Here is a 25,505-nt window from a genome sequence, read left to right on the forward strand (position 1 = left end):
CTCGCCCCGCCTCCCGGCTCCTTCGCTCGGTTCCCTCACAGAGGGCGCCGTGACAGGCAGGCGGGTTCTTCGTGTGGGGGCGGCGCATGCGTGAAAGGCGCGCTCCCTTTTTCTGCGCTGCCCTCCTCCCCCTCCCTTTTCTCGTCCCCTCCTGTCAGTTGGTGGGCACCGTCCGAGCCGCCGCCAGGAGCTTTTGGGGCCCAATTGGGCTTCCGTAGCTCTCCTTCCCAACCGCCCGCTGCTTGGCTCTCAGGGCCTTTCTGTCGGCGGCGCCCCTTTCCGCCAATGCCATGGACTCGCCTCCGATGCTGCACCCGGTGAAGCTCTACGTTTACGACCTGTCCAAGGGCATGGCTCGGCGCCTCAGCCCCATCATGCTCGGTAAGATACACCGAAAAACGGATGGGGTGGGGGAACGGCAAGAGGAGGAAGAAATGCCATCTGAGGGTGAAATATTCTTAATATTTGACACCACTTTAACTGCCATGGCCGAATGCTTATGGGAGCTGTAGTTCTACAAGGTCTGTCTGTCCAAGAGTGCTGTGCCTCACCAAACTGCAGGTCCCAGATTTCCATAGCATTGAGCCATGTCGGTTAAAGAGATGTCAAACTGCGTTAAGTCTACAATGTAGATCAGGCATGGGCGAACTTGGGCCCTCAAAGTGTTTTGGATTTCAACTCTCACCATTCCTAACAGCCTCAGGCCTTTTCCTTTCCCCCCCTCAGCTTCTTAAGGCTGTTAGGAATTGTGGGAATTGGAGTCCAAAACACATGGAGGGCCAAGGTTAAGCGGCTGAGGTGGAAAAGGAAGGGGTCTGAGGCTGTTAGGAATGAAGGGAGTTGGAGTCCAAAACATCTGGAGGGCACAAGTTTACAGTCCGGGTCAATTCATTGCCGCGCTGAGTCCCCCCCCCCCCCCCCTTACATAGGCCACTGCTGAGAAGGCCCTGTCTCTCATCCCCATCAACCGTGTTTGCGACAGTGGTGGGATCGAGAGCAGGGCCTCTCCTGAAGATCTTAAACTTCATGATGGTTCATGGCAGGAGATACATTCGGACACGTAGTCTGGAACAACTAGAACAAAACTATATAGCAGTAGTTCCCAACCTGTGGTTCGTGGACCACCAATGGTTCGCAAGAAGTAAAATATGGTCCACAGCCTCATTGTTACTACACCATTGCAACGAGAGCGACTGATCTCATGAAACTCTCTTACAGTGCTGAGGCTTATTAAATATGGTTTTCTGTGGGCAAGCAGATGGTGACTACTGGATGGAATATGTTTGTATGAGAAACTAGAGTTGATGTGGTCTATCCAATGCAATTTTCTGAATCAGCACCCCAAATAACTAAATTGAATCTAAAGTTGACCAAAAACTGATTCGTAACCCTTTTGGTACTAATGTTGAAGAGTGGTCCCTGGTCAAAAAAAAAAAAAAAGGTTGGGAACCACTGCTATACCTGGGGTCCCCAGATGTTTTTGGCCTTCAACTCCCAGAAATCCTAACAGCTGGTAAACTGGCTGGGATTTCTGGGAGTTGTAGGCCAAAAACACCTGGGGACCCACAGGTTGAGAACCACTGGGATAGGGACTAAGCCATGACTTTCACTCTGAGTTACGTTAAAAATGTTGGTTGTGGGTGTGGCGCCCATAGCAGGGATTGGCTTTAAGTATAATTTTCTCAAACCCATTGCCAAGGTGACTCTCTTCCAGACAGAGAATGTTAGGATGTGTGCTTAAACTTATATCAACACCCTAAAACCAATAAAACCCCTATCAGGTAGCAGTTTTATAAGAGATAGCCCCACTCCTGCATGGCAAAGAATAAGTGTTGGGGGACCTTTGAGACTAAGTCTCATTTAAGCAAGGCGTACAAGGCACCAGATCCCACCTGATCTTTAAAGCTAACCAGGGTCAGCCCTGGTTAGTTCTTGAATGAGAGGTTCTAAAGGCTATCTGGTTGAGTTTTCCCAATCAAGAATGCTTGGGACTAGAAGTGTTTGTTATCCTGGATTTTGGAATACCTGTATTTACATATACATACATAGTGAGATTATCTTGGAGTTGGGGCCCAAGTCTAAATACAAAATTAGTTTAGGTTTCATATACACCTTATGTAGGAGCCCCCGGTGGCTCAGTGGGTTAAACCACTGAGCTGCTGAACTTGCTGACCGGCCGGTTCAACTCCAGGGAACAGGGTGACCTCCTGCTGTTAGCCCCAGCTTCTGCCAACCTAGCAGTTCGACAACATGCAAATATGAATAGATCAATAGGTACTGCTCCAGTGGGAAGGTAATGGTGCTTCATGCAGTCATGCCGGCCACATGACCTTGGAGATGTCTACGGACAACACTAGCTCTGCGTCTTAGAAATGGAGATGAGCACCACACCCCAGAGTCAGACATGACTGGACTTCATGTCAGGGGAAAACCTTTACCTACACCTTATATACATAGCTAGAAGGTAATTTTATACAATATCACCAATGAGTTTGTGCATAAAACAAGGTTGATGTATCTTGAACCATCAGAAAGCAAAGGTGTCACTGGTCTCGGAAACCTATGCAAACAATTTTGGAGCATTTTGTAATTCTGAATAAGGGATGCTCAGCCAGTATTTCAGAAGAAGGAACTGGCAGAAACATCTCTCAGTGTTCCTTGCTTAAAAACACTCTCTAAAGTTCATAGGGTCATATAAGTCAGCAGGTGACTTGAAGGTGTGCACACACACAGAGCTGTATAAAGTGATATGGTATTCAAAAGTAGGATAATTGTATTATAAATGCTGATCATAAGTTTTTAAAGGAATAGTTAGTGTAAATATAATGGCAGCAAGAAAGGCATTGATTTACTTGCTATGACATTAAAGCAGTTGAAGCCCTTTCTTCTATTTATGTATCTGAGGCATACAGACAAAACCAATTCCACTGCTAGTGCAGTTCGTTTGTAAAACAATTAAAATAGTAAAGGTTTGAATGATGTTTTTAAAAAGAAAATACATAGTGTTAGAGAGGCAAGAGAGTTCTCTGGGTTAATTAAAGACATTGCCGAGATAAAGGCACTTTGCAAATAAAAAAAGTTTAAAATGTGTTTTTGACAGTACCTTGCTATGTATTTTCACTTGGAAGGAAGTTCCTTTGATTTAACTGGGGGTTTTTTAGGAGCACGGTCCAAATCACAACTGAAACCTTAAAGTGGTTTCTTTCGGAATTACATGACTATAAAGCAGTCTTAACTCTTTACAAATGGCAGCCTATGGTAAGGATCTCATTCTGCCAGTGGTGAGTTGCTCATTAGATTTGCCTTCAAGTCCCTGTTGTTCTATTTGCCCCTGCACAAGGGTCCACATCTGCATAAACAATGGGACATGCTTGGAGCAGTGCTGAATCTAATTGCCTAACTCCAAAGTGACCTTCTTACTTGGAAAAATCTCATTGCCTTTAAAAGAGGTTTTAAAAGATCAGGATGAAAAAAAGCATACACAGCCCTGGTTGACGGAAAATGGCAGGTTTGTAGAACTCTTGTCACTAACCCTAAATAGGAATACTTTGCTGATTACACGAATTAATACACTGATTAAAGTTAAATGTCAACATTGATGTTGTTGCATATGCTAAATCATACTGTACCTTGGCCTTATATAAGGAGTTTCTGGTTTGTTTAGCTTTGATCTTGTTTTCAATGTAAAGATGAGATGTTAATAATGATCATTACATTTTCCCATGAAAACCATTGCTCTGTTTCTGCTTTCTTCCTGGTTCTGTGTCTACAATGCTGAGTTTGCACTGTCACCATGACCAAGAAGTGTCCCACAACAAGCAACTCATTTAGTACCTCCCACACTGAACTCTGTTCTAAGAAAACCTAAGCCTAGTATTGCATACTTATGCAACTTCATCCTTATTGGGTTGTTTTTTTTACTTTCCCAACAAAGAAGTGTGTGTAATGAATTCAAAAGTTCCTTTTTCCACTAAAACTATTTTTCAGGACCCCCAAACAGCTTGAAGAAATACACCCGTTTCCTTTACCTGAGTATACATCTCTCTAAATAACTCTTCCCAGTATTTTCCCTAAAGGCAAGATATGATGATTCTTCTTCAGATAGAATATTTGCTTCTATTTTATAATATGAGTGAATGACAGTGAATGTTTTCCTTTTAAATTAGTTAAAGAATCTTTACACCTTGCTCCTATGTGTAAGAGTAAACCAATTGTTTTTGGTGGAACCTACTACCAAACTCACAGGTACAGAAATGAAGCCTGAACACATGTTGGGAACTGGGCAGGAGAAGTGTTCTTAGCAATTCTTTTATATTAGCATTTTAAAAAATCACTTTTATTCTCTTTGTCAAGCCTAACCGCATCCAATGTGTCACCATTTATTAGAAAGATATGGTTAGTCAAAAACAAATAAGTAATTTTTCTGACTAAGATCCTGTGATCTGGCCTTGCAGATAACACTTTACCATGAATCATCATAGTATAGCTTTACATATAAACTCACAAAAAAATTACCAGCTTGTAACTTCAATAGTTGCTACCATTTTGAAAGGTGGAGTAGGAAGAATGACTCTCTCATGAGATTACAAAATGTTGCTCTGCTTGATCATCTACTCCAAGTTGTTCACAAGCTAGTAAGTGTCTATAAGGTTAGCATACGTATAAGGTTAATAAGAGTGTGTTTGGAAATAACTCAGCACATAACTTGATCTATATTTCTACGGTCACACACACCGATAGAGATTGCATGTTGATACATGTTGCCTCTAGGAAACCTGACACAGTTCGGTAGCAGTTAAGACAAATCTCCAAATTCTGGGTATGAATTGTTCCCTGTTAAGTCAGATGCCAACTCTAACATTTCATATTGGAAGAGATTATATTGTCTTTTTTACTGGTTAGGAAAGCAACGCTATAACACTGTATGAAACGGAGAAGGCTGTGGGAACTAGCTAGCTTCTCTATGTACAGCTGATGATTATTTTTCTTCTTTCTTTATATAGGTAAACAGCTGGATGGCATCTGGTGAGTCACCAGATTTCAAATTATTTGGTGTTTCAATACTGTCAAACATGTTCATAGTCACCTTCTACACAAAACATATTTTGTGGAAGTTACTATAATGAGGCACTTGGCCTATTCTTTTGAATACAATGCCTGGGTTTTGGCGGTTAATGACTGTAGCACTTCATTGTTCTAGCATTCGATATATGCAAGGAAACTTTATTTGTTTTTTACAGTAGGACCCTCACCCTAAAATAGTAAGTGAACTAACTTAGGATGCCTTATTCATTAGATAGGTGTAGGGTGGTAGCATTTAATTGCTTAATAGGCTTTTGGTTTTTTTAATTATTTGCTTGGTAATGGAACAGGCTTTTGGCTTTGAAAGTGATGTACTTACTAATTAAGCTGCATTTTAATTGTTCAATTTAAAAATAAAATTGCATGGGGCAGGAACCATCTTAGAAGAGGCAAACTGATAACTGAGTGGGGAAAATAACAGATAGGAGTGAATAGGAAAGGAGAAACATGGAAAAGATGATCCATCTCATTTTTCATATTGTTTCTTTCTGGGTTTTTAATAGAATTTTAAAAAAAATATCCCTAAAGACAGAGTGAGAATTTTCTGTAGAAACGAATAGGAGAATCCCATTATTTTAATGTAGCTAGCAGTGAGCACCATTCTGTGCATGTTTGTGAATGCACATAACAATCTGAAGCCAGAAATGGAGGGCAGAAGACACAAAATGATTAAGATTAAGAGCATGCCTAGTGATTAAGAGCATGCCTGAGAGATTATGAAAAACCAACAATTGTTGGCGGAGGGAATGGGGGTGGGAGGAACCCAGGGCAGAAAAATGGAATGGACTGGAACCCTGAACAGAAACGTTCTACGCTGCAACATTTTGCTCCTTACTTGCATTTATTAGTACATAGAACAGAAAATACTGGCTAAAATTAGATGAAGCCAATAATCTTTTTAAAAATCTAGTTATTTAATAATATGTCGGACTAAAGGTTTTGTAGAATGGTAAAATCATAGAATCTTAGAGTTAGGAGTTTTATTTTAATTATTTATTTATTGCCCATGATCTGTCTAGTCCCAGTTGTAATTTGTTTCTTGTTTATTTCTGGCCTTCTCCCCCACTCCTCTTAGGCATACCTCCATAGTTGTCCACAGGGATGAGTTCTTCTATGGTAGTGGCGGGATCTCCAGCTGTCTTCCTGTAAGTATAGCAATCTCAGAATATATTTTCTATTCCTTCCTCTGTATCATTATTTTCCTCATAGATTTCCATTTTGTCCCCTATATAGAAAAAGTATAAAATTCTAGATAGTGAACATTAACTACTTCATGATCCAAAACTCTGAGAACCAAAATAAAGCTTTCTGTATGCTGGGCACCCCAGTGGCACAGCGTGTTAAATCGCTGAGCTGCTGAACTTGCTGACCAGAAGGTCAGAGGTTCAGATCCGGGGAACAGGATGAGCTCCTGCTGTTAGCCCCAGCTTCTGCCAACCTAGCAGTTCAAAAACATGAAATGTGAGTAGATCAATAGGTACCAGCTTGGCAGGAAGGTAATGGCACTCAATGCAGTCATGCTGGCCACATGACCTTGGAGGCATCTACGGACAACGCCAGCTCTTCAGCTTAGAAATGGAGATGAGCATCACCTCCCATAGTCGGCCACAACTAGACTTAATGTCAAGGGGAAACCTTTACCTTTTATGCTTCCTTTGCATTCCTATGTATCATCATTCTGCAGCTATAGCTTTCTTTGTATAGTACATTAAATTTTGAGGTTTTAAATTGCTTATCCTAGCTGGCCAAATATTTTGCTCCTCTTTAAGCTAAAATCTAGGCTGGTTGTTCTCAACCTGTGGGTCCCCCAATGTTTTGGCCTTCAACTCCCAGAAATCCTAACATCTGGTAAACTGGCTAGGATTTCTGAGAGTTGTAGGCCAAAACACTGGGGGATCCACAGGTTGAGAACCACTGATCTAGGCTTTCCTCTTTCCTTCTCTTCCCCACCCCCAGACTGCAATGTTTCAGGCACCTTCCAGAATTTGGTTACTACAAATCAGTGCTTCTCAAAGTGTGCTCTGCAGAGCTTTTCGGGCTCTGCAAAGCATACTTTGGGGCTCTGTGCTTTCCTCCTCCTCCCTCCCCCTCCCCCTCCAAGCTTTCACTCTCTTTCCTGCTCTTCCCACATCCCTTGCCACCAAAAGCCCTTTTTCCTTGCCTCCCTCACCCCCAAAAGCCTGTTCCCCCGCCTCCTTTGCTCCCAAATACTATTTTTCCTCACCTTCCTCAGCACCCAGATCCTTTTCCTCTTGCCTTCCATGCCTCCAATACCCTATTTCTCTCCCACCACTCAGGGGGTGCTGTGATTGTGTTTTTCCTGCATGGCAGAAGGTAGTTGAACTGGATGGTCCCTCGGGTTTCTGCTATTATTATTATTATTATTATTATTATTATTATTATTAGGAGTAGCCTTCTCCATTAGAAATGGAGTAGCCTTCATAATTAATAAGAAATTCGCTAAAGCGGTGCTTGGATACAACCCAAAAAATGACAGAATGATCTCAATTCGAGTGCAAGGAAAGCCTTTCAACATTACAGTGATCCAAATATACGCCCCAACCACAGCTGCTGAAGAAGCAGAAGTAGATCAGTTCTATGAGGATCTGCAGGACCTACTGGATAATACACCAAAAAGAGACATTATTTTCATTACAGGAGACTGGAATGCCAAGGTGGGAAGTCAAATGACAACAGGGATCACAGGCAAGCATGGTCTGGGAGAACAAAATGAAGCGGGACGCAGGCTGATAGAATTTTGCCAGGAAAACTCGCTGTGTATAACGAATACTCTCTTCCAACAACCTAAAAGACGGCTTTATACATGGACCTCACCAGATGGTCAACACCGAAATCAGATTGACTACATCCTTTGCAGCCAAAGGTGGCGGACATCCATCCAGTCGGTGAAAACAAGACCTGGGGCTGACTGTAGCTCAGATCACGAACTTCTTATTGCCCAATTTAGAATAAAACTAAAGAGATCAGGGAAAATACACAGTCCAGTTAGATATGATCTCACTAACATTCCTAGCGAATATACAGTGGAAGTGAAGAACAGATTTGAAGGACTAGATTTAGTAAACAGAGTCCCAGAAGAACTATGGACAGAAGTCCGCGACATTGTTCAGGAGGCGGCAACAAAGTACGTTCCAAAGAAAAAGAAAACCAAGAAGGCAAAATGGTTGTCTGCTGAGACACTGGAAGTAGTCCAAGAAAGGAGGAAAGCAAAAGGAAACAGGGATAAGGGGAGATATGCCCAGTTAAATGCGCAGTTCCAGAGGTTAGCCAGAAGAGATAAGGAACTATTTTTAAATAAGCAATGCATGGAAGTGGAAGAAGACAACAGAATAGGAAGGACAAGAGACCTCTTCCAGAAAATTAGAAACATTGGAGGTAAATTTCAGGCAAAAATTGGTATGATAAGAAACAAAGATGGCAGGGATCTAACAGAAGCTGAAGAGATCAAGAGAAGGTGGCGAGACTATACAGAAGATCTGTATAGGAAGGATAATAATATTGAGGATAGTTATGACGGTGTGGTGAATGAATTAGAACCAGACATCCTGAGGAGTGAGGTTGAATGGGCCTTAAGAAGCATTGCTAACAACAAGGCAACAGGAGATGACGGGATCCCAGCTGAACTGTTTAAAATCTTAAAAGATGATGCTGTCAAGGTGATGCATGCCATTTGCCAGCAAATATGGAAAACACAAGAATGGCCATCAGATTGGAAAAAATCAACTTATATCCCCATACCAAAAAAGGGAAATGCGAAAGACTGCTCAAACTTCCGTACAGTGGCCCTTATTTCTCATGCCAGTAAGGTAATGCTCAAGATCCTGCAAGGAAGACTCCAGCAACACATGGAGCGAGACTTGCCAGATGTTCAAGCTGGGTTTAGAAAAGGCAGAGGAACGAGAGACCAGATTGCCAATATCCGCTGGATAATGGAGAAAGGCAGGGAGTTTCAGAAAAACATCTACTTCTGCTTCATTGACTATTCTAAAGCCTTTGACTGTGTGGATCATAATAAATTGTGGCAAGTTCTTAGTGGGATGGGCATCCCAAGCCACCTTGTCTCTCTCCTGAGGAATCTGTACAAGGACCAAGTAGCAACAGTCAGAACTGACCACGGAACAACAGACTGGTTCAAGATTGGGAAAGGCGTATGGCAAGGCTGCATACTCTCACCCAACCTTTTTAACTTGTATGCAGAACACATCATGCGATGTGCGGGGCTGGATGAATGCACAGCTGGGGTGAAAATTGCTGGAAGAAACATTAACAACCTCAGATATGCAGATGACACCACCCTGATGGCCGAAAGCGAGGAGGAGCTGAGGAGCCTTCTAATCAAGGTGAAAGAAGAAAGCGCAAAAGCCGGGTTGCAGCTAAACGTAAAAAAAAACCAAGATTATGGCAACAAGAATGATTGACAACTGGAAAATAGAGGGAGAAACCGTGGAGGCCGTGACAGACTTTGTATCTCTAGGTGCAAAGATTGCTGCAGATGCAGACTGTGGCCAGGAAATCAGAAGACGCTTACTTCTTGGGAGGAGAGCAATGTCCAATCTCGATAAAATAGTAAAGAGTAGAGACATCAGACTGGCAACAAAGATCCGCCTAGTCAAAGCCATGGTATTCCCTGTAGTAACCTACGGATGTGAGAGCTGGACCTTAGGGAAGGCTGAGCAAAGGAAGATCGATGCTTTTGAGCTGTGGTGTTGGAGGAAAGTTCTGAGAGTGCCTTGGACTGTGAGAAGATCCAACCAGTCCATCCTCCAGGAAATAAAGCCCGAATGCTCACTGGAGGGAAAGATACTAGAGACAAAGTTGAAGTACTTTGGTCACATCATGAGGAGACAGGAAAGCCTAGAGAAGACAATTATGCTGGGGAAAGTGGAAGGCAAAAGGAAGAGGGGCCGACCAAGGGCAAGATGGATGGATGGCATCCTTGAAGTGACTGGACTGACCTTGAGGGAGCTGGGGGTGGTGACGGCCGACAGGGAGCTCTGGCGTGGGCTGGTCCATGAGGTCACGAAGAGTCGGAGACGACTGAACGAATGAACAACAATTATTATTAGGTCTGGGTGGCTATCTGTTGGAGGTGCTTTGATTGTTTCCTGCATGGCAGAAGGGAGTTGAACTGAATGGTCCCTCGGGTTTCTGCTATTATTACTATTATTATTATTATTATTATTATTATTATTATTATTAGGTCTGGGTGGCCATCTGTTAGAGGTGCTTTGATTGTTTCCTGCATGGCAGAAGGGGTTGGACTAGATGGCCCCTGGGGTCTTCCACCAAAACACTAAGCTTATGTTGGTCAGAAAGTTTGTCCAAGCCTGATATATATTCATTATATATAATATATATTATAATATATAAACATTACTTGGGGCTCCACAAGAAACTTACGCTTCAAAAAGAGCTCCACTGCTGAGAGAACCTCTACTATAAACTATGCACAAGTTGCAGGAGGGGGATGATAAATCTTTCACCATGATGTATTCCTTGTACAAGAATGAGAAACTACTGCTCTTGGTGTCTTATGAATATACATTTTACAGGGTGGGACGCTGCTTGGACCTCCGGACACCATTGTAGACTTGGGGTGCACCGAAGTTTCGGAAGACCTTTTCCTGGAATACCTGTCCTCATTGGGGGAATCTATATTCCGGTGAGAATGCTGCTTTGTTTGTATTCTAATATTCTGTGAAATATTCTGTTGAAGCTACTTGGTACAGATCCCACGATCATGCTCCTTTTAAAATGAAAGAAATGATTTAGTTTACCTGGAGTTATAGAGATTTCACTGCAGGATTTACCATGGAGTCATTTTCCATAAGTCTTATTTCATCATCTTCTATTAGAAAGACTGAGACAGTATACATAGGTTTCTTATGTAGGTGAACTGTATCTCTTACTTTTCTTTATCTCAAATGTTGTGAAGTCATAGAACATTTCATTTCAGATATAAGCTAAAGATTGCCTAATAGGAAGTATGGACTGAATTTTCGTTGAACTCTGTGAAGTTTGAATCCATTAAGATGTTTAAATGTAACCCATATTCTTCTTATACAGCCATAAAAGAGTAACAATGAATCTAAACTTGCTTAGTGAGTACTCATACCATTAATTGCTTAATGACAGCACACTAGTGCAAAAGCAGAGACCTTCCAGGTCTTTTAACAAGCAAACCTGAACCTGCTGTGCCCTTGCACGCCTCATGTATCTGAGTGAACATTTGAACAGTCAAATGCTACAGTGTAAATTATCATATATGTATATGTATGTATAAGGAGCCCTTGGTGGCGCAGTGGGTTAAAGCGCTGAGCTGCTGAGTTTGTTGACCAAAAGGTCACAGGTTTGATTTCGGGGAGTGGTGTGAGCTTCTGCTGTCAGCCCTAGCTTCTGCCAACCTGGCAGTTCTAAAACATACAAATGTGAGTAGATCAATAGGTACCGCTCCGGCAGGAAGGTAACGGCGCTCCATGCAGTCATGCCGGCCACATGACCTTGGAGGTGTCTATGGACAATGCCAGCTCTTCGACTTAGAAATGGAGATGAGCACCACACCCCAGAGTCAGACATGACTAGACTTAATGTCAGGGGACAACCTTTACTTTTTTATATGTATGCATGCATGCATGCATGCATGCATGCATGTATGTATGTATGTATATTTCTGTCCATTGTGTCTGCTGAAAGAATATCTTCCAGGTGCCTGAATCTATTCTGGATTGACTTCAGGCCCCAAAACTTGTCCAAAAGGCCTAAGCAGCAATAAAAATGAAATGAAGGGGAGGAAAATGTTTAAGGGTGCACACACACACACACACACACACAGGCTTGGCCTCATGTTAGCCGCACCAAGTCCCTGAGGGGAGATGGTGGCGAGGTATAAATAAAGTTTAATAATATGCGTAATTTGTTCTGAAATCCACCACAATGAAAAGCAGTTGCTTTTTTAAATCTTTTTTTTCTTGCATGTGGTTTGTCTCTGTTTGTTTGCTAATTCATTTTTTCATACATTTTTTTCTCCTTGAACTTCTTTTGGACTACAGTGGAGAGTCTTATAATCTCTTTGACCATAACTGCAATACATTCAGCAACGAAGTGGCACAATTCTTAACAGGAAGAAAGATTCCTTCCCACATCACTGACCTTCCATCTGAAGTCCTTGCAACGTGAGTAGAATCTCATATTTATATGCTCAGGAAACATCATGGATGAGTACACTGATATTATGCATGTCAAGTTTATCAGCTTTGGCTCTTCTTAATTTGCTGGGTTGTCAAGTTATTATGGGTGTATTCAGGGGCGGCTCATCCATTATGCGAAGTAAGTGGTCGCAGAACACTTTTTTTTGCCAGGGGCGCAGAGGCGCCTCTGTAAATGCCCCTCGACCGCCACTTGAGGAGCGCCCCCTCAGCTCACAACAGCCCTAGCAGTCCGGGGGGAGCCTCGGCTTTCTTGCCTCGCTGCTGGGTGATCCTCTTCCCAAAGGCGCCGGGCCCTTGAGCCTCACCTCGCCCCTCTCGTTCCTGCTCCACCTGGCCACCGGGTGCGCGAGCAGAGCCGGCACTCAATCGTTCTCCACGTTCGATCCCTTCCCCATGACCGGCTCCCTTTCCCAATCCCCCGGCGCTCCACCCACCTCCTCTCCTCTCCCCAATTCGTGGGTGGGCCAAGGGGTGGAGCCACCGCATCTGGCCCGCTTCAGGTCCGGAGGCGTGTCTGAAGACCCCAGCGTGCGCACCAAAAGTCGCCTCTTCTCCTCACTTTCTCTTCAGCCATTGGCACCGAGAGAGAGAGAGAGACACCCTTCGGGTGGAGGTATCTCCTGCCTCCGCTCTCTCTTTGTTTTTGCGCCTACCTTCAGGAAAGGTGGGCATCTCCGCCTCTCTCTCTCTCTCTTGGTCCCAATGGCTGAGGAGAAAGTCAGGAGAAGAGGTGACTTTTGGTGCACACACCGGGGTCTTCAGGCAAACCTCCGGACCCAAAGCGGACCAGGCAAGGGAGCAAGTGCAGCAAGTGTAGTTACTGGGATGTATAGTTCACCTACAATCAAAGAGCATTCTGAACTCCACCAATGATGGAATTGAACCAAATATGGCACACAGAACTCCCACGACAAACAGAAAATATATATCAATGATTGGTTGGGGGGGGGGGTGCCAAAATACTGTTTGCTTACCGTTGAAAATTACCTAGGGCCGCCTCTGGGTGTATTGTTATTATGTTAAGGCATTGAATGTTTGCCTTTTTATGTTCGGAATCCGCCCTGAGTCCCTCCAGGGAGATAAGGCAGAATATAAATAAAGTTGTTGTTGTTGTTATCATTATCGTCAGGAATTCTGAATGCACAACACTGATTTGGGTCGTTTAAAAAGCTGATACATCTTCCAGATTAGCCTGAGGCAAATAATGTACCAGGTTTTAAAAATTCAGTTGGTATTCTTCACATGAAGGTCTGACTATTTGAAAACAATAAACAAGTATACATACATACCAAATAAAAGTATGGAGTTGAATTAATCTTCTCTGTAATATTAGCATATTCATACATTGCATAGATGCATGCATTTCCATCTTTATGAAGGGCTCATATCCTAAAATAAAGATTCTATTTTGTATCTCATTCAGTTTGTATAAGAAGAAAGACTTTGCATCCCTCAAATAGAGAAAATTCCTTGTAATAAGGGGCACCTGCAAGCCCTATAGGGGATAAACCTCCTTTCCTTTGTGGTGCTGTGGGGCATGCTTTGGCTGGGAACCAAGTCAAGCCCCACAGTCTTGAAACAGCAGTGTGTGTTTGGTAAATTAAGGGTGTGACTATTAAGTGGGGAATGGCAAAACCCCATTTTTGCCTTCCCCAAAAGGAGAGTACGAGTATTATGCGATCAAATGCTGTACTTATATACCCATTTAGTGAGAGTAAGAAATATGCTTGTGTTGGCCTCCTTTACTCTCTGTTTACAGATGGCTGAGACACTGTCCTGCCTCAGTTCATTATGTATCCTGCTTTAAAAGGCCCCTTCTACACTGCTATATAAAAATCAAAATAATCTGCTTTGAGCTGGATTATATTGCACTGTATACTAATATAATCCAGTTCAAAGCAGATAATGTGGATTATATGACAGTGTGGAAGGGGTCAAGGACTGTGCCTGTCAAATGAGCACATCCTATGTCTTTGTGGATGTAACCTTAGTAGTTATGCTTTGGACTGGCCATAAGTTATAATTTTGGATAACGTGTTTTGAATAAGTGTTTTAAGGTTTGATATGTTTTAATGGCTGTTTTAGTGTATATGCTTATTTTACTATGTATTCATGTCTACATGGCATAAAATCGTTGCCTATATATGTAAGTTGCCTTGAGTCCCCTTCAGGGTTGAGAAAGGCAGGGTATAAATACAGTAAATAAATAAATAAATAAATAAATTGTTCTTCATTCTTCACTAGATGCAGCCTTCTTTTGAATTTTCATTGATAAATTATTAGTTTATAGAGCAATTTGAACCTATAAACATATTCTTTCCCTTTCTTTAATTGTTATTGCTACTTTAGGCCCTTTGGACAAGCTTTGCGGCCTCTCCTCGATTCTATCCAGATCCAGCCACCTGGAGGAAATTCTTTCAGCAGACACAATGGACAGAGCTAGCGGACATATTGGGAAGTGCCTCGATTCACCACAGGCATTTCTTTTTAAAACTCCGGTGTACCAGATTCCTGTCTTTTAATTTCATGCCAGAGTTCACAGCAAGGTGGCATTTAAGACTTTCTAGAAAGAGTATTTATGGGACTGCATGTGACATGATGCTGCCAGAAAAAAATTGATGATAAAGTCAAGTAGCATATTTACTTACTTAAGTTGTTTTTGTCTTGGTTCCCTTCAGATGCTTTTGAAATATTCATTGTTAAGAAACTGGGATTAGAAAGCTCATAGCATGACTAAGAGCAACATAAATGGCACAATGTATACTAGGTTTAGACATCCCTTGCCATACTGGCTTCTTTCCATTACCCTTTCCCCCAATGTACAGTATTTCTAGCAGATGTATCCCCAAAGGTGTGAGTTTTACAATACTAAAGTTCTGAATACCAAGCCAATATTAAACTTGAATATTCTTTTATAGGAAGAAAAATAGCTAAAAATATTCACTGTGAAATAATTTTAAGTAATGCTTCTGAAATTTGCAATGTAGTTTAGTTTGTCAGTGGGAGTAAGCTCTATGGTAAGCATAGGATGTTTTCCTAATTCTAGATTAGTGACGTCAAAAAACAAAAAGACCACCATCTGTCTTTGAGTATCTAAACTAGTGGTTCTCAACCTGTGGGTCCCCAGATGTTTTGGTCTTCAGCTTCTAGAAATCCTAACAGCTGGTAAACTGGCTGGGATTTCTGGGAATTATAGGCCAAAACACCAGGAGACCCACAGTTTGAGTACCACTTATCTAAACTGAACAAGAAGGAGTCTTTGGACTCTTCAAGGCCATGTGCAATAAATCCTGCACTTCATTCGCAGACTTGAATTAAGATACCTTTACTAATAACTTAGACTGGACATCTCACTCTAAGCAGGGTGTTTGTGTTACAAAGAAGGCAACTGTGTATATGGGCCTAATATGTCACGTACCTTCTATCGTAGTTATTTCCTCAAGAAGACAAAGCCAATATAGTGGGAAATTTAAATTTGAGGCAGAGAATAGGCTGCTGATAGTGAGAATTACAACTCTGGAAATGAATCCGCAATCAAAATGAATATCCACCATCGGAAGTAAAATTAGTTCAAGCAAATGATTCAAAAATGTAGACTGAGCAGGTCTGTTCAAAAATATTTGTGTGGTGCTTGGATCCATTCTTACCCAAATGCAGCTCTAGTTCAGATCAGACACTTAATTTTACACAAAAAGAGATTGCCAGTCCAGGTTCCGTTTTGACTCATGTCTAGTCCAAAAAACAGTGTCTTCCTTCAAATATCTTTACCAAAATATTGGAGGAGTTATTCAATGAAAGAAACAAAAGAATAATATTACTGGTTCTTGTTTACCCTTCTTTGTGGGCATGTCCATAGAGGTATTGGGGAGCATTGGTTGGTTCCGCCTTTGAAACTAGTTTGTGGAAGAACACACCTTAAGACAGATATTGCCACAACTGCAGCCTAATTCATTTTTTGCAGGTGTTAATTCAATTAGTTTAGAAGTCTTGATCCCTTTTCTTTGACATCCAGCTGATCTCCACTGCTTCTGAAAGAGACTGGGAATTGTGCAGCCCTCCAAATGTTTTGGGTAGAAAATGCCAGTAGCTCTAGCCAGCACTTTCAGGGAAATAATGGGAAATCGTATTCCAGAGAGCGGCATGGTTCTTGCCTGTTTTAAAAGTACAAAGTGAAAATGACAATTTCTTGCTCCTGCCTGGCAAGAAGGCAAGAAAATCACTTAATGTTCAGATATAATATTAATAGTTAACTTATACTAGTTTTAAATACTGTAATTTCCCAATATAAAAGGCATACTCATTATGTAAGCTGTTTGCAATCTGGAAGTATGTTGTTTGTTCTTTTAGGTTGAGGCACCAATAATGGATGTGGTTACTGTACCCCCTGCCCCTTAGCCTGCCTTCCCCTTATGAAATAAACCTAGAATACTCACTACAGCAAAGAGTAAGAAAATAATAATAAGAGTAAAGAAATATAATAGGAGGTAGTGCTGCTATCTCATCCTCTCTTCCTACCATCAAAACCTGTGGACAGGAGATGTAGTTGAAAATTTGACAGCTGGATGTTATTCCTTTCTGGTAGCAAACAAAACAGGTGCAAAATGCTATGACTATGGATAAAGATGGAAGTGAATCTGGTTCTGATTGTGTCTTTCACTATGACATCCTCTGCTTCTAGAAACACCCCTGTCTCCTCTTTTCCCTTTTAACTGGCTTTCATGTGGATTTTTATGTTGGGACGAGATCAGCAGGTAAAAAGTATTGTAATATCTTTATAAAATTATCCTGCTGATGATTGTAAAAGCACTGAATAACTAACTTAATAATTATTTCCCTCTATTCCTTATAGACACATCAAAATTTTATATATTTACTTTTTTCCAGCTCTGCTAAACTTAAAAGGATCTACTTTGTTGATTGCAGCTATGGAAATGCCAATTGGTTGATTTTTACTTATGTATACCATCTGAAACATTCCTTCTGTCTGTTTTTTTGTGTGCCTTTCTTCAGCTGATTAATACATCTGCTCAGCTGGAGGAATGGAAAAAGCCCTGGAACTTACTTGACCATGCTTCTTAGCACTTTCCTTCTCACAGTTTTTGGAAAGTGCAGTATGATCCTAGCAATGTTTATGCAGAAGTGAGTCTTGCTGATTTCAGTGGACTTTACTTCCAAAGAAGTGTATGCAGGATTGTAGTTTCATTTTCACTGAAGGGAGATTTTGCCTCTTGCATCGAGGAATTTGATCTGTTCTCCTACTTTTAATGAGTTGTTTACTATTCTTGTGATAGGAAGAGCTTTGTTTTCATTGCGTGCAATAACACTTAGAGCCCATGTATTGTGGGGCATGTTAGAAGAAGTGGCATTTATAGACTGGCTCTCCATTCAAGGGCATAAATTACCTAATGGTTACATCCCCTACCTATTAACGTATGATAGTAAAGAGTTCCAGTTTTGGAGTGATTGGAAAGGATATCCATCTATACATCCAGCACTACACTCAGTCCCATGTATTTATAAGTATGTACAAGTATAAGACATGTATATGTATGTAAATTGATGCATTTCCAACCTAAAGTGGCTGACAATAGGCAGGGGAACTTGAAAGCCCTTTTGTGAGAGCAGAGGCTTAGCCCAAATGGTGAGTCTGCCACTTCTGAGGGATTCCCTTTTCCCTGTTTTATAATTAAAATAAAATCTTTACCAAAACCTGATTTATTTGATTTGTTTTTTGGTTGTGTTTCACTGCTGACATCTCACTGTTTTTCTTGATGCAATATAATCTGCACTGTCTTATGATAATGCTAGTAACACAAGTAGGTGGTAATTTAGTCATATAAGTGGCTCCTTCTTGGTGTAGCAAGTGGAGCTGTGGCCTTTCACAGAATTGCTCAACAAAGAGTGAAATTTTCCTGTCATTAGAGTATAAACCATAATAGGAAAAAATGCGATTAATCTTACATTTCTGCCTGTTCAGTTTTTCCAACTCTTTAATTGGGATAAGGATTTTATCTGTAGATACCATGCTTCTTAAAGGCATTTAGAAGATCTAGATGATAGTCATCTAAATAAAGGACTACTTCCTGTCTGATCTTGGAAGTTAAGCAGAGTCAACCTTGGTTAGTACTTGGATGGGAAACCTTCCATGAATCCTGTGCTGTAGATTGTGTTTCAAAGGACAGAACTGAACAAAACACTAATTGTCTAAGAAAACTCATGTGAAGTAATTTCTTTGTAGAGTTGGGTAAGAAAACACACACTTGGATACAATGGATGGAGTTGTCCCAGAGAAAGTATGTGACAAGTCTGAGGATGTCTGTCCTTTGTTCAACCAATTGCCTTGAACTTCTAGTCAGGGAGCTGTTCTGCATCTTGCACAGCAACACTTCTAAAATGCTTTTCCTATACTTCTTCTCTTTTTGATTTTGTGGCGAAGTTCCATGTTAATCATTTACAGATGCAAATAACAAATGTAAATGAAAAGATTTTGTATCACTGAACACAGCTTCTGATGCTCTGCAGGAACTCTGCATAACACTTTAATGATTTCAAAACCATTTTTCTTTCCTGAAAAGAAGTCCCAGTTCCACCCTCTGCAGTGAGTTAATTAATTAGGCAAAGCTATGAGGTTTATCCGAAAAGTCAGGTTACAAGATTTTTAAAAAATATAAAGAATTAATATATCTTAATAAAACTTACATAGATTGTAGCATAGCTATTGCATTCTTTTTCCACATAATCACCATTCAGTCCAATACATTTTGTCATCCGTGGAACGGGTTTTTGATGCTTGTGTCATAGAAGTTTCCCTCCACCTTTTTCAGCCAGTTCGTCACTTCAATTTTCACCATGGTGGCATCGGAAAAGTTTTCCACCAAGGTATTCCTTCAATTTAGTGAACAGATGATCGTCACTGGGTGCAAGATCAGAGCTGTAAGAGAGGTGACTTAAAACATCCCAACCAAATTAAGTCAACAACTCTTGTGTTGCATGATCAGTGTGTGGACACGCATTGTCAGGAAGGAGACAGACTCCCGCCATCAGCATCCCATGACCATTGTTTTGGATGGCTCTGCGAAGTTTCTTCATGGTCTCACAATAAATTCTGTACCCGTTTTGTCACATTCTGTCCTGACATTACGTCCTCTCCATAAACTGAAGCGATTTCGCAATGAATCGCAGCGGCGTTCATGCCCTTAGCATTTAAGTAGTATATTACAGCGCAAACTTCGCACTTGGAGGGAAACAGAATGAGGACATTCATCTCTAACCTTCACCACAATGCCAGTCAATGAGCTACTGACGTCTGACCCTGCTCGTTTGCTTCCACTGGCTTCCTGCTACACAGAAGTGATACCGACTTCCCCTGCGAAAATTCCCCATGAGAGCTACCTGCCTTGTAACCATACTTTCCAAATAACCCTCGTACTATGATGTTTGCTTGCTTAAATCAGTTCATTCCTAATCTAGACAAGATTTTATAGGGTTTTTAAAAGAGTAGCTGTGAGGGAAATCAAGCTAAAAACTGAGGGAGGGAGATGTGTTCATTTTGCTCCTGCATGTATTTATTTCTTTATTTTACAGTAAAGATAATGTTTACTTCTGAACAATGCTGCCCATGTTTACTGTTTCATTTCAGTTCCAAGACATATATTTTTGCTAACTGGGGTGGCCAGTTCAAAAAAAGGGGGGGGGGGAGAGAGTTGAGCAGCTGGATAGGAAAACAGAAGTGGTCAGCGCTGAGACCATAGCAAAGAGCACATATTTTAAAATATGCCCCCCTCGAGATGTGGACAGTCAGTGACAACTCCATACATTACTTACAGCCACAACTGGTGGAATCGTAGAATCAAAGAGTTGGAAGAGACCACATAGGCCATCTAGTCCAACCCCCTGCCATGCAGGAAAAGCACAAATTACCCCTGACAGATGGCCATCCAGCTTCTGTTTAAAAGCTTCCAAGAAAGGAGCTTCCACCACACTCTGAGGCAGAGTTCCACTGCTGAACATCTCTTACAGTCAGGAATTTCTTCCTAATGTCCAGATGGAATCTCCTCTCCTGTAATTTTAACCCATGTTAGGTTGTGTTAGGCTATATCCTTAGAGTAGGAATGTGTGTCCATCTTCAGAGTAGTGCCAAGTCATTTTCATAAATACCTCTGCTCCTGCCTGCACTATTTCTTAAATGTACAATAGCAATAGCCTTTAGACAAGCCTACAGCTCTGAATAACTAGCTAAATGTTGGGCTGCAGCACAAGTGTACATTGAGAGTTCATTTCCAGCCCCTGTGATGCTGAAGATGAGCTGAGGCTACATAAAACGTTAGAAATCAAGAGGCCAATACATATTTTAGTTCTAGAGGAATAGATTTGGAGGAAGCAATGCTCAGGAAAATATGACACATCTGGAGAGTAGAGGAAGGCAACCTTAAGCTCAATCTTTATTCTGTCATTCAAAAAACTGATCTGATGCCCACAATTAAAAGATTCCAAAGCCATAAAATACATTTTTTCTGATTCCAACATACTAAATAATAATATAGATGTGCCTCCTTTGACTAAATAACTTGAAGAGTCAAGCCACTTTTGCCTATGGCTTCCCTAAGCAAAGCCTGTGAAATTAATGGAATCACCCCAAATTCATAAGCATCTGGAAGTAATAATAATAACAATAAAACTTTATTTATATCCTGCTCTATCTTGCTAAGGGGACTCATGCACATGTTCATGCACACATGACAAGTCAATGAGTAAAGTTAAATGAGGATAACCAGGAAGAGACACTGCACAATAGCAAATTGCTTTGTCACAGTTATGCAGAACCTCAACTGACTTCAGTAACCTGCCAGTAGGTGGTGCTAACATATGTTCAGCCTTAATCTGGTCTTCACCTGGGCTCTTGGTATCTGCTTGTGGTTTGGTTCCAGGACCTCTGAGCTGTTTTTACTCAAGGAATGAAAAATAATCAAGAGGAACATATTTATGTGAATAAGCACAGTAGTTTGGTTAGCTCTTACTATATCTACCAAAAAGCAGATAGAAGAAAAGAAGGGACATGATTAAGTATAAAATTCTTTCCTGGATAACAACTGACCTTAGATGGTACAATTATTTCACATTTAGCTTCCTCTTGTCTGCTTAGAAACTCTGAGCTTGTTCCAACTATAGATGGTTGCTTTGGTGTGGCAACATTGCCCTAATGAAATTGGTTGCAATCAGAGAGGCGTGCTCCAGAATCTATTGCAACAAGGAAGACATTGTACAATAAACTTACACACAATGGGATTTGTGGGGGCAGCTGAAATTCACAGGATCCTGAACTTTCATGAAAGGATTACTGGCCTAGAGCTGGAACAGTTAATTCCCTCCCACTGTTCACATTGGGTGGTGAAGGAAAGAGGAAGGAGGATTGGAAAATTGTATTATTTATGTATTTATTTATTTACAGTATTTATATTCCGCCCTTCTCACCCTGCAGAGGACTCAGGGTGAGAAGGACTTACAATGCACATATACATGGCAAACATTCAATGCCATTTAGACATACAATGATTCCGGTCACAGGGGGAGCTGCCGCTTCACTGTCCACTTGTGACACCGAGGCCTTTGATTGAGTACTTCCTCATTCTTCTGGAAGGTTTTTTTAATGGCGTCATAAATTAGTTAAATTAGCCTCCCTGCATAAAGCGGTACCTAAATTTCCTACTTGACAGATGCAACTGTCTTTCGGGCTGCATAGGTTGACAGCAAGCTAGACTATTAATGGTTGGGAGCTTACTCCAACCTGGGTTGGCTTCAAACTCATGACCTATTAGCTAGTAGTGATTTAATGCAACTGGCTACTAACTAGCTACACCACAGTCTGATCCTGGATAGTAAGGTGGTAATTTTCTCATCCACACAATTGAGTTGCAAAAAGTGAAAGAGTTTAGGAAGTAGTCATAGCTTTTGTCACAGAATTTCCTTTCCTATCACTATATGGACATGTCATGGGATTGCTGTTCCCTTCAATGTGAAAGAAAGAATCAGGGTTTTAACAAGTTCTCCCTTAAATCAGAACTGCTACATACTGGAAGAAGCTAGTGCAGCTTTTTGAACAGAGCTTGGAAAGTTTGCTAGGTCTGGGTGAAGGTTAATGCATCGGGAGGCGCAGATGTACAAATAGTGCCTGACCAAGACCAGTACTTGTAGGAACCAAGATCCGTCTGACCCATGGCTGTCACAGAGCATTGTTTCATTTGGCCTCCATCTCATTTGCATTCAAAAGAGCCTCTGATGGTTTCAGGGTCATCCTGCAATTCAAAACAAAGAGGAACTGCAGTCTTGCTATGCCTTTTGGGGACATTTGGTAGATGATCTCATTGCCATCTGAGAAAGTCATCCCTCTGATGATTTTAACAATTCTGTCTGCATGAATGAACTATTCTTCCAAACAATGAGAGCTTGGGCCATTGCCAGTAGTGGCTGAGGCCAGGGAATCCACTTTGGGTTTGCACATGGACTTTTAAGGCGCTATCTAAGGTCCTGAAACCAGTCCCTTTCCACATAGGTTCAGCACCTGGGATGGTTTCTTGAAAGTTCACAGTGAACTCTGGGGCCTTATGGGAGTTGTAGTTCCAAATACTTGGAGGGCCACAGGGTCAGGCCCTCTCTAGAGCAAATTCACATCCCCACAGATAACTCCATCAACCTTCACTTTGCAATGATAGTTACAGCTGTTTATCAGATGTGTATGGGTTGAAGTAAAGGGCTGTGCATCTGCTTAGATAACTGTGATGCAAGGTCAACCTTTAAGGCAAACAAAAGGAATAAAGGCAATTCTGCCTATACCCTAATACAGTAGGCTCTCAAGCAACCAGAATCCTCAAGCAACGAGCAAAAACATCAAGCACAAAAACTGCATACTGCATTCACAAAGTTGTTTTTATAATGCAGTGCAACTGTTATATTAAATAAAGTCGATATTTATTTGTCTTTACTTGCTTTTAGTTACTGTGTTTCATTGTTAATGTTGTCAATACAGATTTTATGGTATAGTATCAGTTAGACTTATTTTTAACAGTAACTCTCAAACAACCAGAAACTACATTTATCTGTCATCTAGCAATCTCCTTTGATGTCAGTTAACCGAAAGTCTATTGCAGTATTTTATAGGGTTGAGTCTCCAGAGAGGAATGCTTCCAAGTCCCATTTCAGCAAGACATCCCAAAAAGTATTATGTTTGATGGTACTGAAATCAAAGTCCAGCAGAACCAATACAGATATATTCCTCCTGAATTCCCAACACACATTTCCACCAGGTCAACCAAAGCTATCCCATGCAAGCACTTTGCATTAAAACTTCATACACCGCTCAAATTAGAGAGCTTTGTTCAGAAGGCGAGCAAAATCGGCCTAAGTCAATGTGTGCACTTTGTATCATCAACTCCCCATGATTTATCTCTCTTATCTCAGTGAACACAAAAATAACATTCACAAAGAACCTTCCACTTCCCTTGCAAACATGGGAAGATGAGTTAAGACTGTCCTTTGAGTGGTTTGCACTAGATAAACATCCAAACAATTTAGATAATAGGACATGCTGATGAAATGGACTTTGGTCCAGGAAGTCTTCTGCTGTAAGAAAAGTGTTCCTCTTTTTTACCACAACAGACAAATGGGGCTGTTTCCTACAAACCTGAGAATAGATTGACTTTACAGGAAAATAATGTTTAAATAAGGGGAAAAGAGAGAGAAAGGGGGAAAGTTAATACGATGTTAAACTGATAAAACTATCTAACAAAATTTGCAAAATTTTTGTTCCTGATTTGAAAGTCTCATTTCCTGTTTAATTGTGTGGTCCTTACTTTGAAAGTAATTGTTCTACTCCAGATACTTCCTTTTTGTGGCTGCCATTAACTATGCTAAATTTGTGGAGACTCAATGAGACCTTCATTGAAATATTATAGCGAAATGTGCTGTTACAGGATGTCCAGCAAAAACAAAGCTTTTGAAGTTTAATCAACTTTTCCCATGTTTTTATGATAGAACCAATTATAAAATGACATTTATACCCCTGGGACAAAAATAATTTTACATAGTGTAATCATTGTTGGAGAATAGCAACCTTCTCAGGCCTCTTTTATATTGATGTTTGTGTTTATAATATGCTGTTTTATTTCCTGAAGTGTGTGTCTTGTTTGGTTTGTAGTTTCCTTAGCTCTATGTACTTGAAGCAGTGGGAGGGACTGCAGATCACATGACTGTTTAGAATGCTTTTTAAACACGATGACAGTTGAGGAATGACAGTGAAGCCTTGAGTCAGTTTGAGTACAGAAGTCAGTATAGGAAGTTAGAAAATTGTTGATGCTTGAGTTCCTTTGAAAGTAGACTCTTATGAAAGAGAGCTGTACAGAGTTGAAGACTCTAAGCTAAAGATACAAACTGAAACGTTTTAAAGTTTAACCTGATAAGAAATGTGTCTGTATATCTAAATACATGAAGCTATGTGTAAAACAAACATGTTACTTTAAAACAGTAGTTCTTAACCTGTGGGCCATGGACCAGTGGGCTGCAAGGACGAAAATCTGATCCACGAGCCTCCTCCTCTTTATTTATTTATATTTTCGCTTGCCATTCCTTCCCTGTTGTTGACCATGACATGTGTTCTGTATCAGAAACTACAGCTGATGTGGTCTATCCAATGCAATCTTCTGAATCAGCACCCCAAACCGAATCTAAAATTGACCAAAAACTGATTTGTAACCCTTTTGGTACTAATGTTGGAGAATGGTCAATTTGGGCCAGTGTTTTGGACTTCAACTCCCACCATTCCAAACAACGTCAGGTCCTTTCCTTTCCCCCCTCTGCAGATTAAGAAAAAAAGTTAAAGTATTCATGTTCCACAAATATAGCAGAAAACTGGTACAAAATGTTTTTTCGTTGATACCTAACACCACAACAATTGGCCAAATATTACAAAAATCTAAGCAATAGTTGTTGGAAATGCAGGGACCAAATAGGTACCTACTACCATGTCTGATGGACATGTAAAAAAGTAAAGAAATTCTGAAATGACATGCATGTACATATACAAAAAATATTGAAGATCAAATTTGATTTAAAACCTAAATATTATCGACTAAACTTAATGGGCTTTGATATAGGGAAAAAAACCCAATGATAAGCTATTATATTATATGACAACAGCTGCAA

General features: G+C 40.9%; 1 protein-coding gene across 1 annotated transcript; it reads left to right on the forward strand.

Annotated features, from left to right (window-relative positions):
* The first annotated feature begins 23 nt into the window (after positions 1–23).
* On the forward strand, positions 24–18,025 carry DESI1 (desumoylating isopeptidase 1). The gene is made up of 6 exons (XM_060777135.2): positions 24–381; positions 5,004–5,025; positions 6,158–6,227; positions 10,656–10,765; positions 12,153–12,275; positions 14,661–18,025. The coding sequence occupies exons 1-6, from the start codon at positions 291–293 to the stop codon at positions 14,752–14,754; spliced, it is 510 nt and encodes a 169-aa protein (XP_060633118.1). The 5' UTR covers positions 24–290; the 3' UTR covers positions 14,755–18,025.
* The last annotated feature ends 7,480 nt before the right edge of the window (positions 18,026–25,505 follow it).

This window comes from Anolis sagrei, chromosome 5, assembly GCF_037176765.1.
Source record: "Anolis sagrei isolate rAnoSag1 chromosome 5, rAnoSag1.mat, whole genome shotgun sequence".
NCBI classification, from domain to species: domain Eukaryota; kingdom Metazoa; phylum Chordata; class Lepidosauria; order Squamata; family Dactyloidae; genus Anolis; species Anolis sagrei.

Excerpts from the sequence above, each read along its gene's own strand:
- DESI1 (XM_060777135.2), top strand. The coding sequence starts at position 291 with ATGGACTCGCCTCCGATGCTGCACCCGGTGAAGCTCTACGTTTACGAC. Across the intron at positions 382-5,003 it reads CCTCAGCCCCATCATGCTCG|GTAAACAGCTGGATGGCATC; the intron begins GTAAGATACACC and ends TTCTTTATATAG. Across the intron at positions 10,766-12,152 it reads TTGGGGGAATCTATATTCCG|TGGAGAGTCTTATAATCTCT; the intron begins GTGAGAATGCTG and ends TTTGGACTACAG.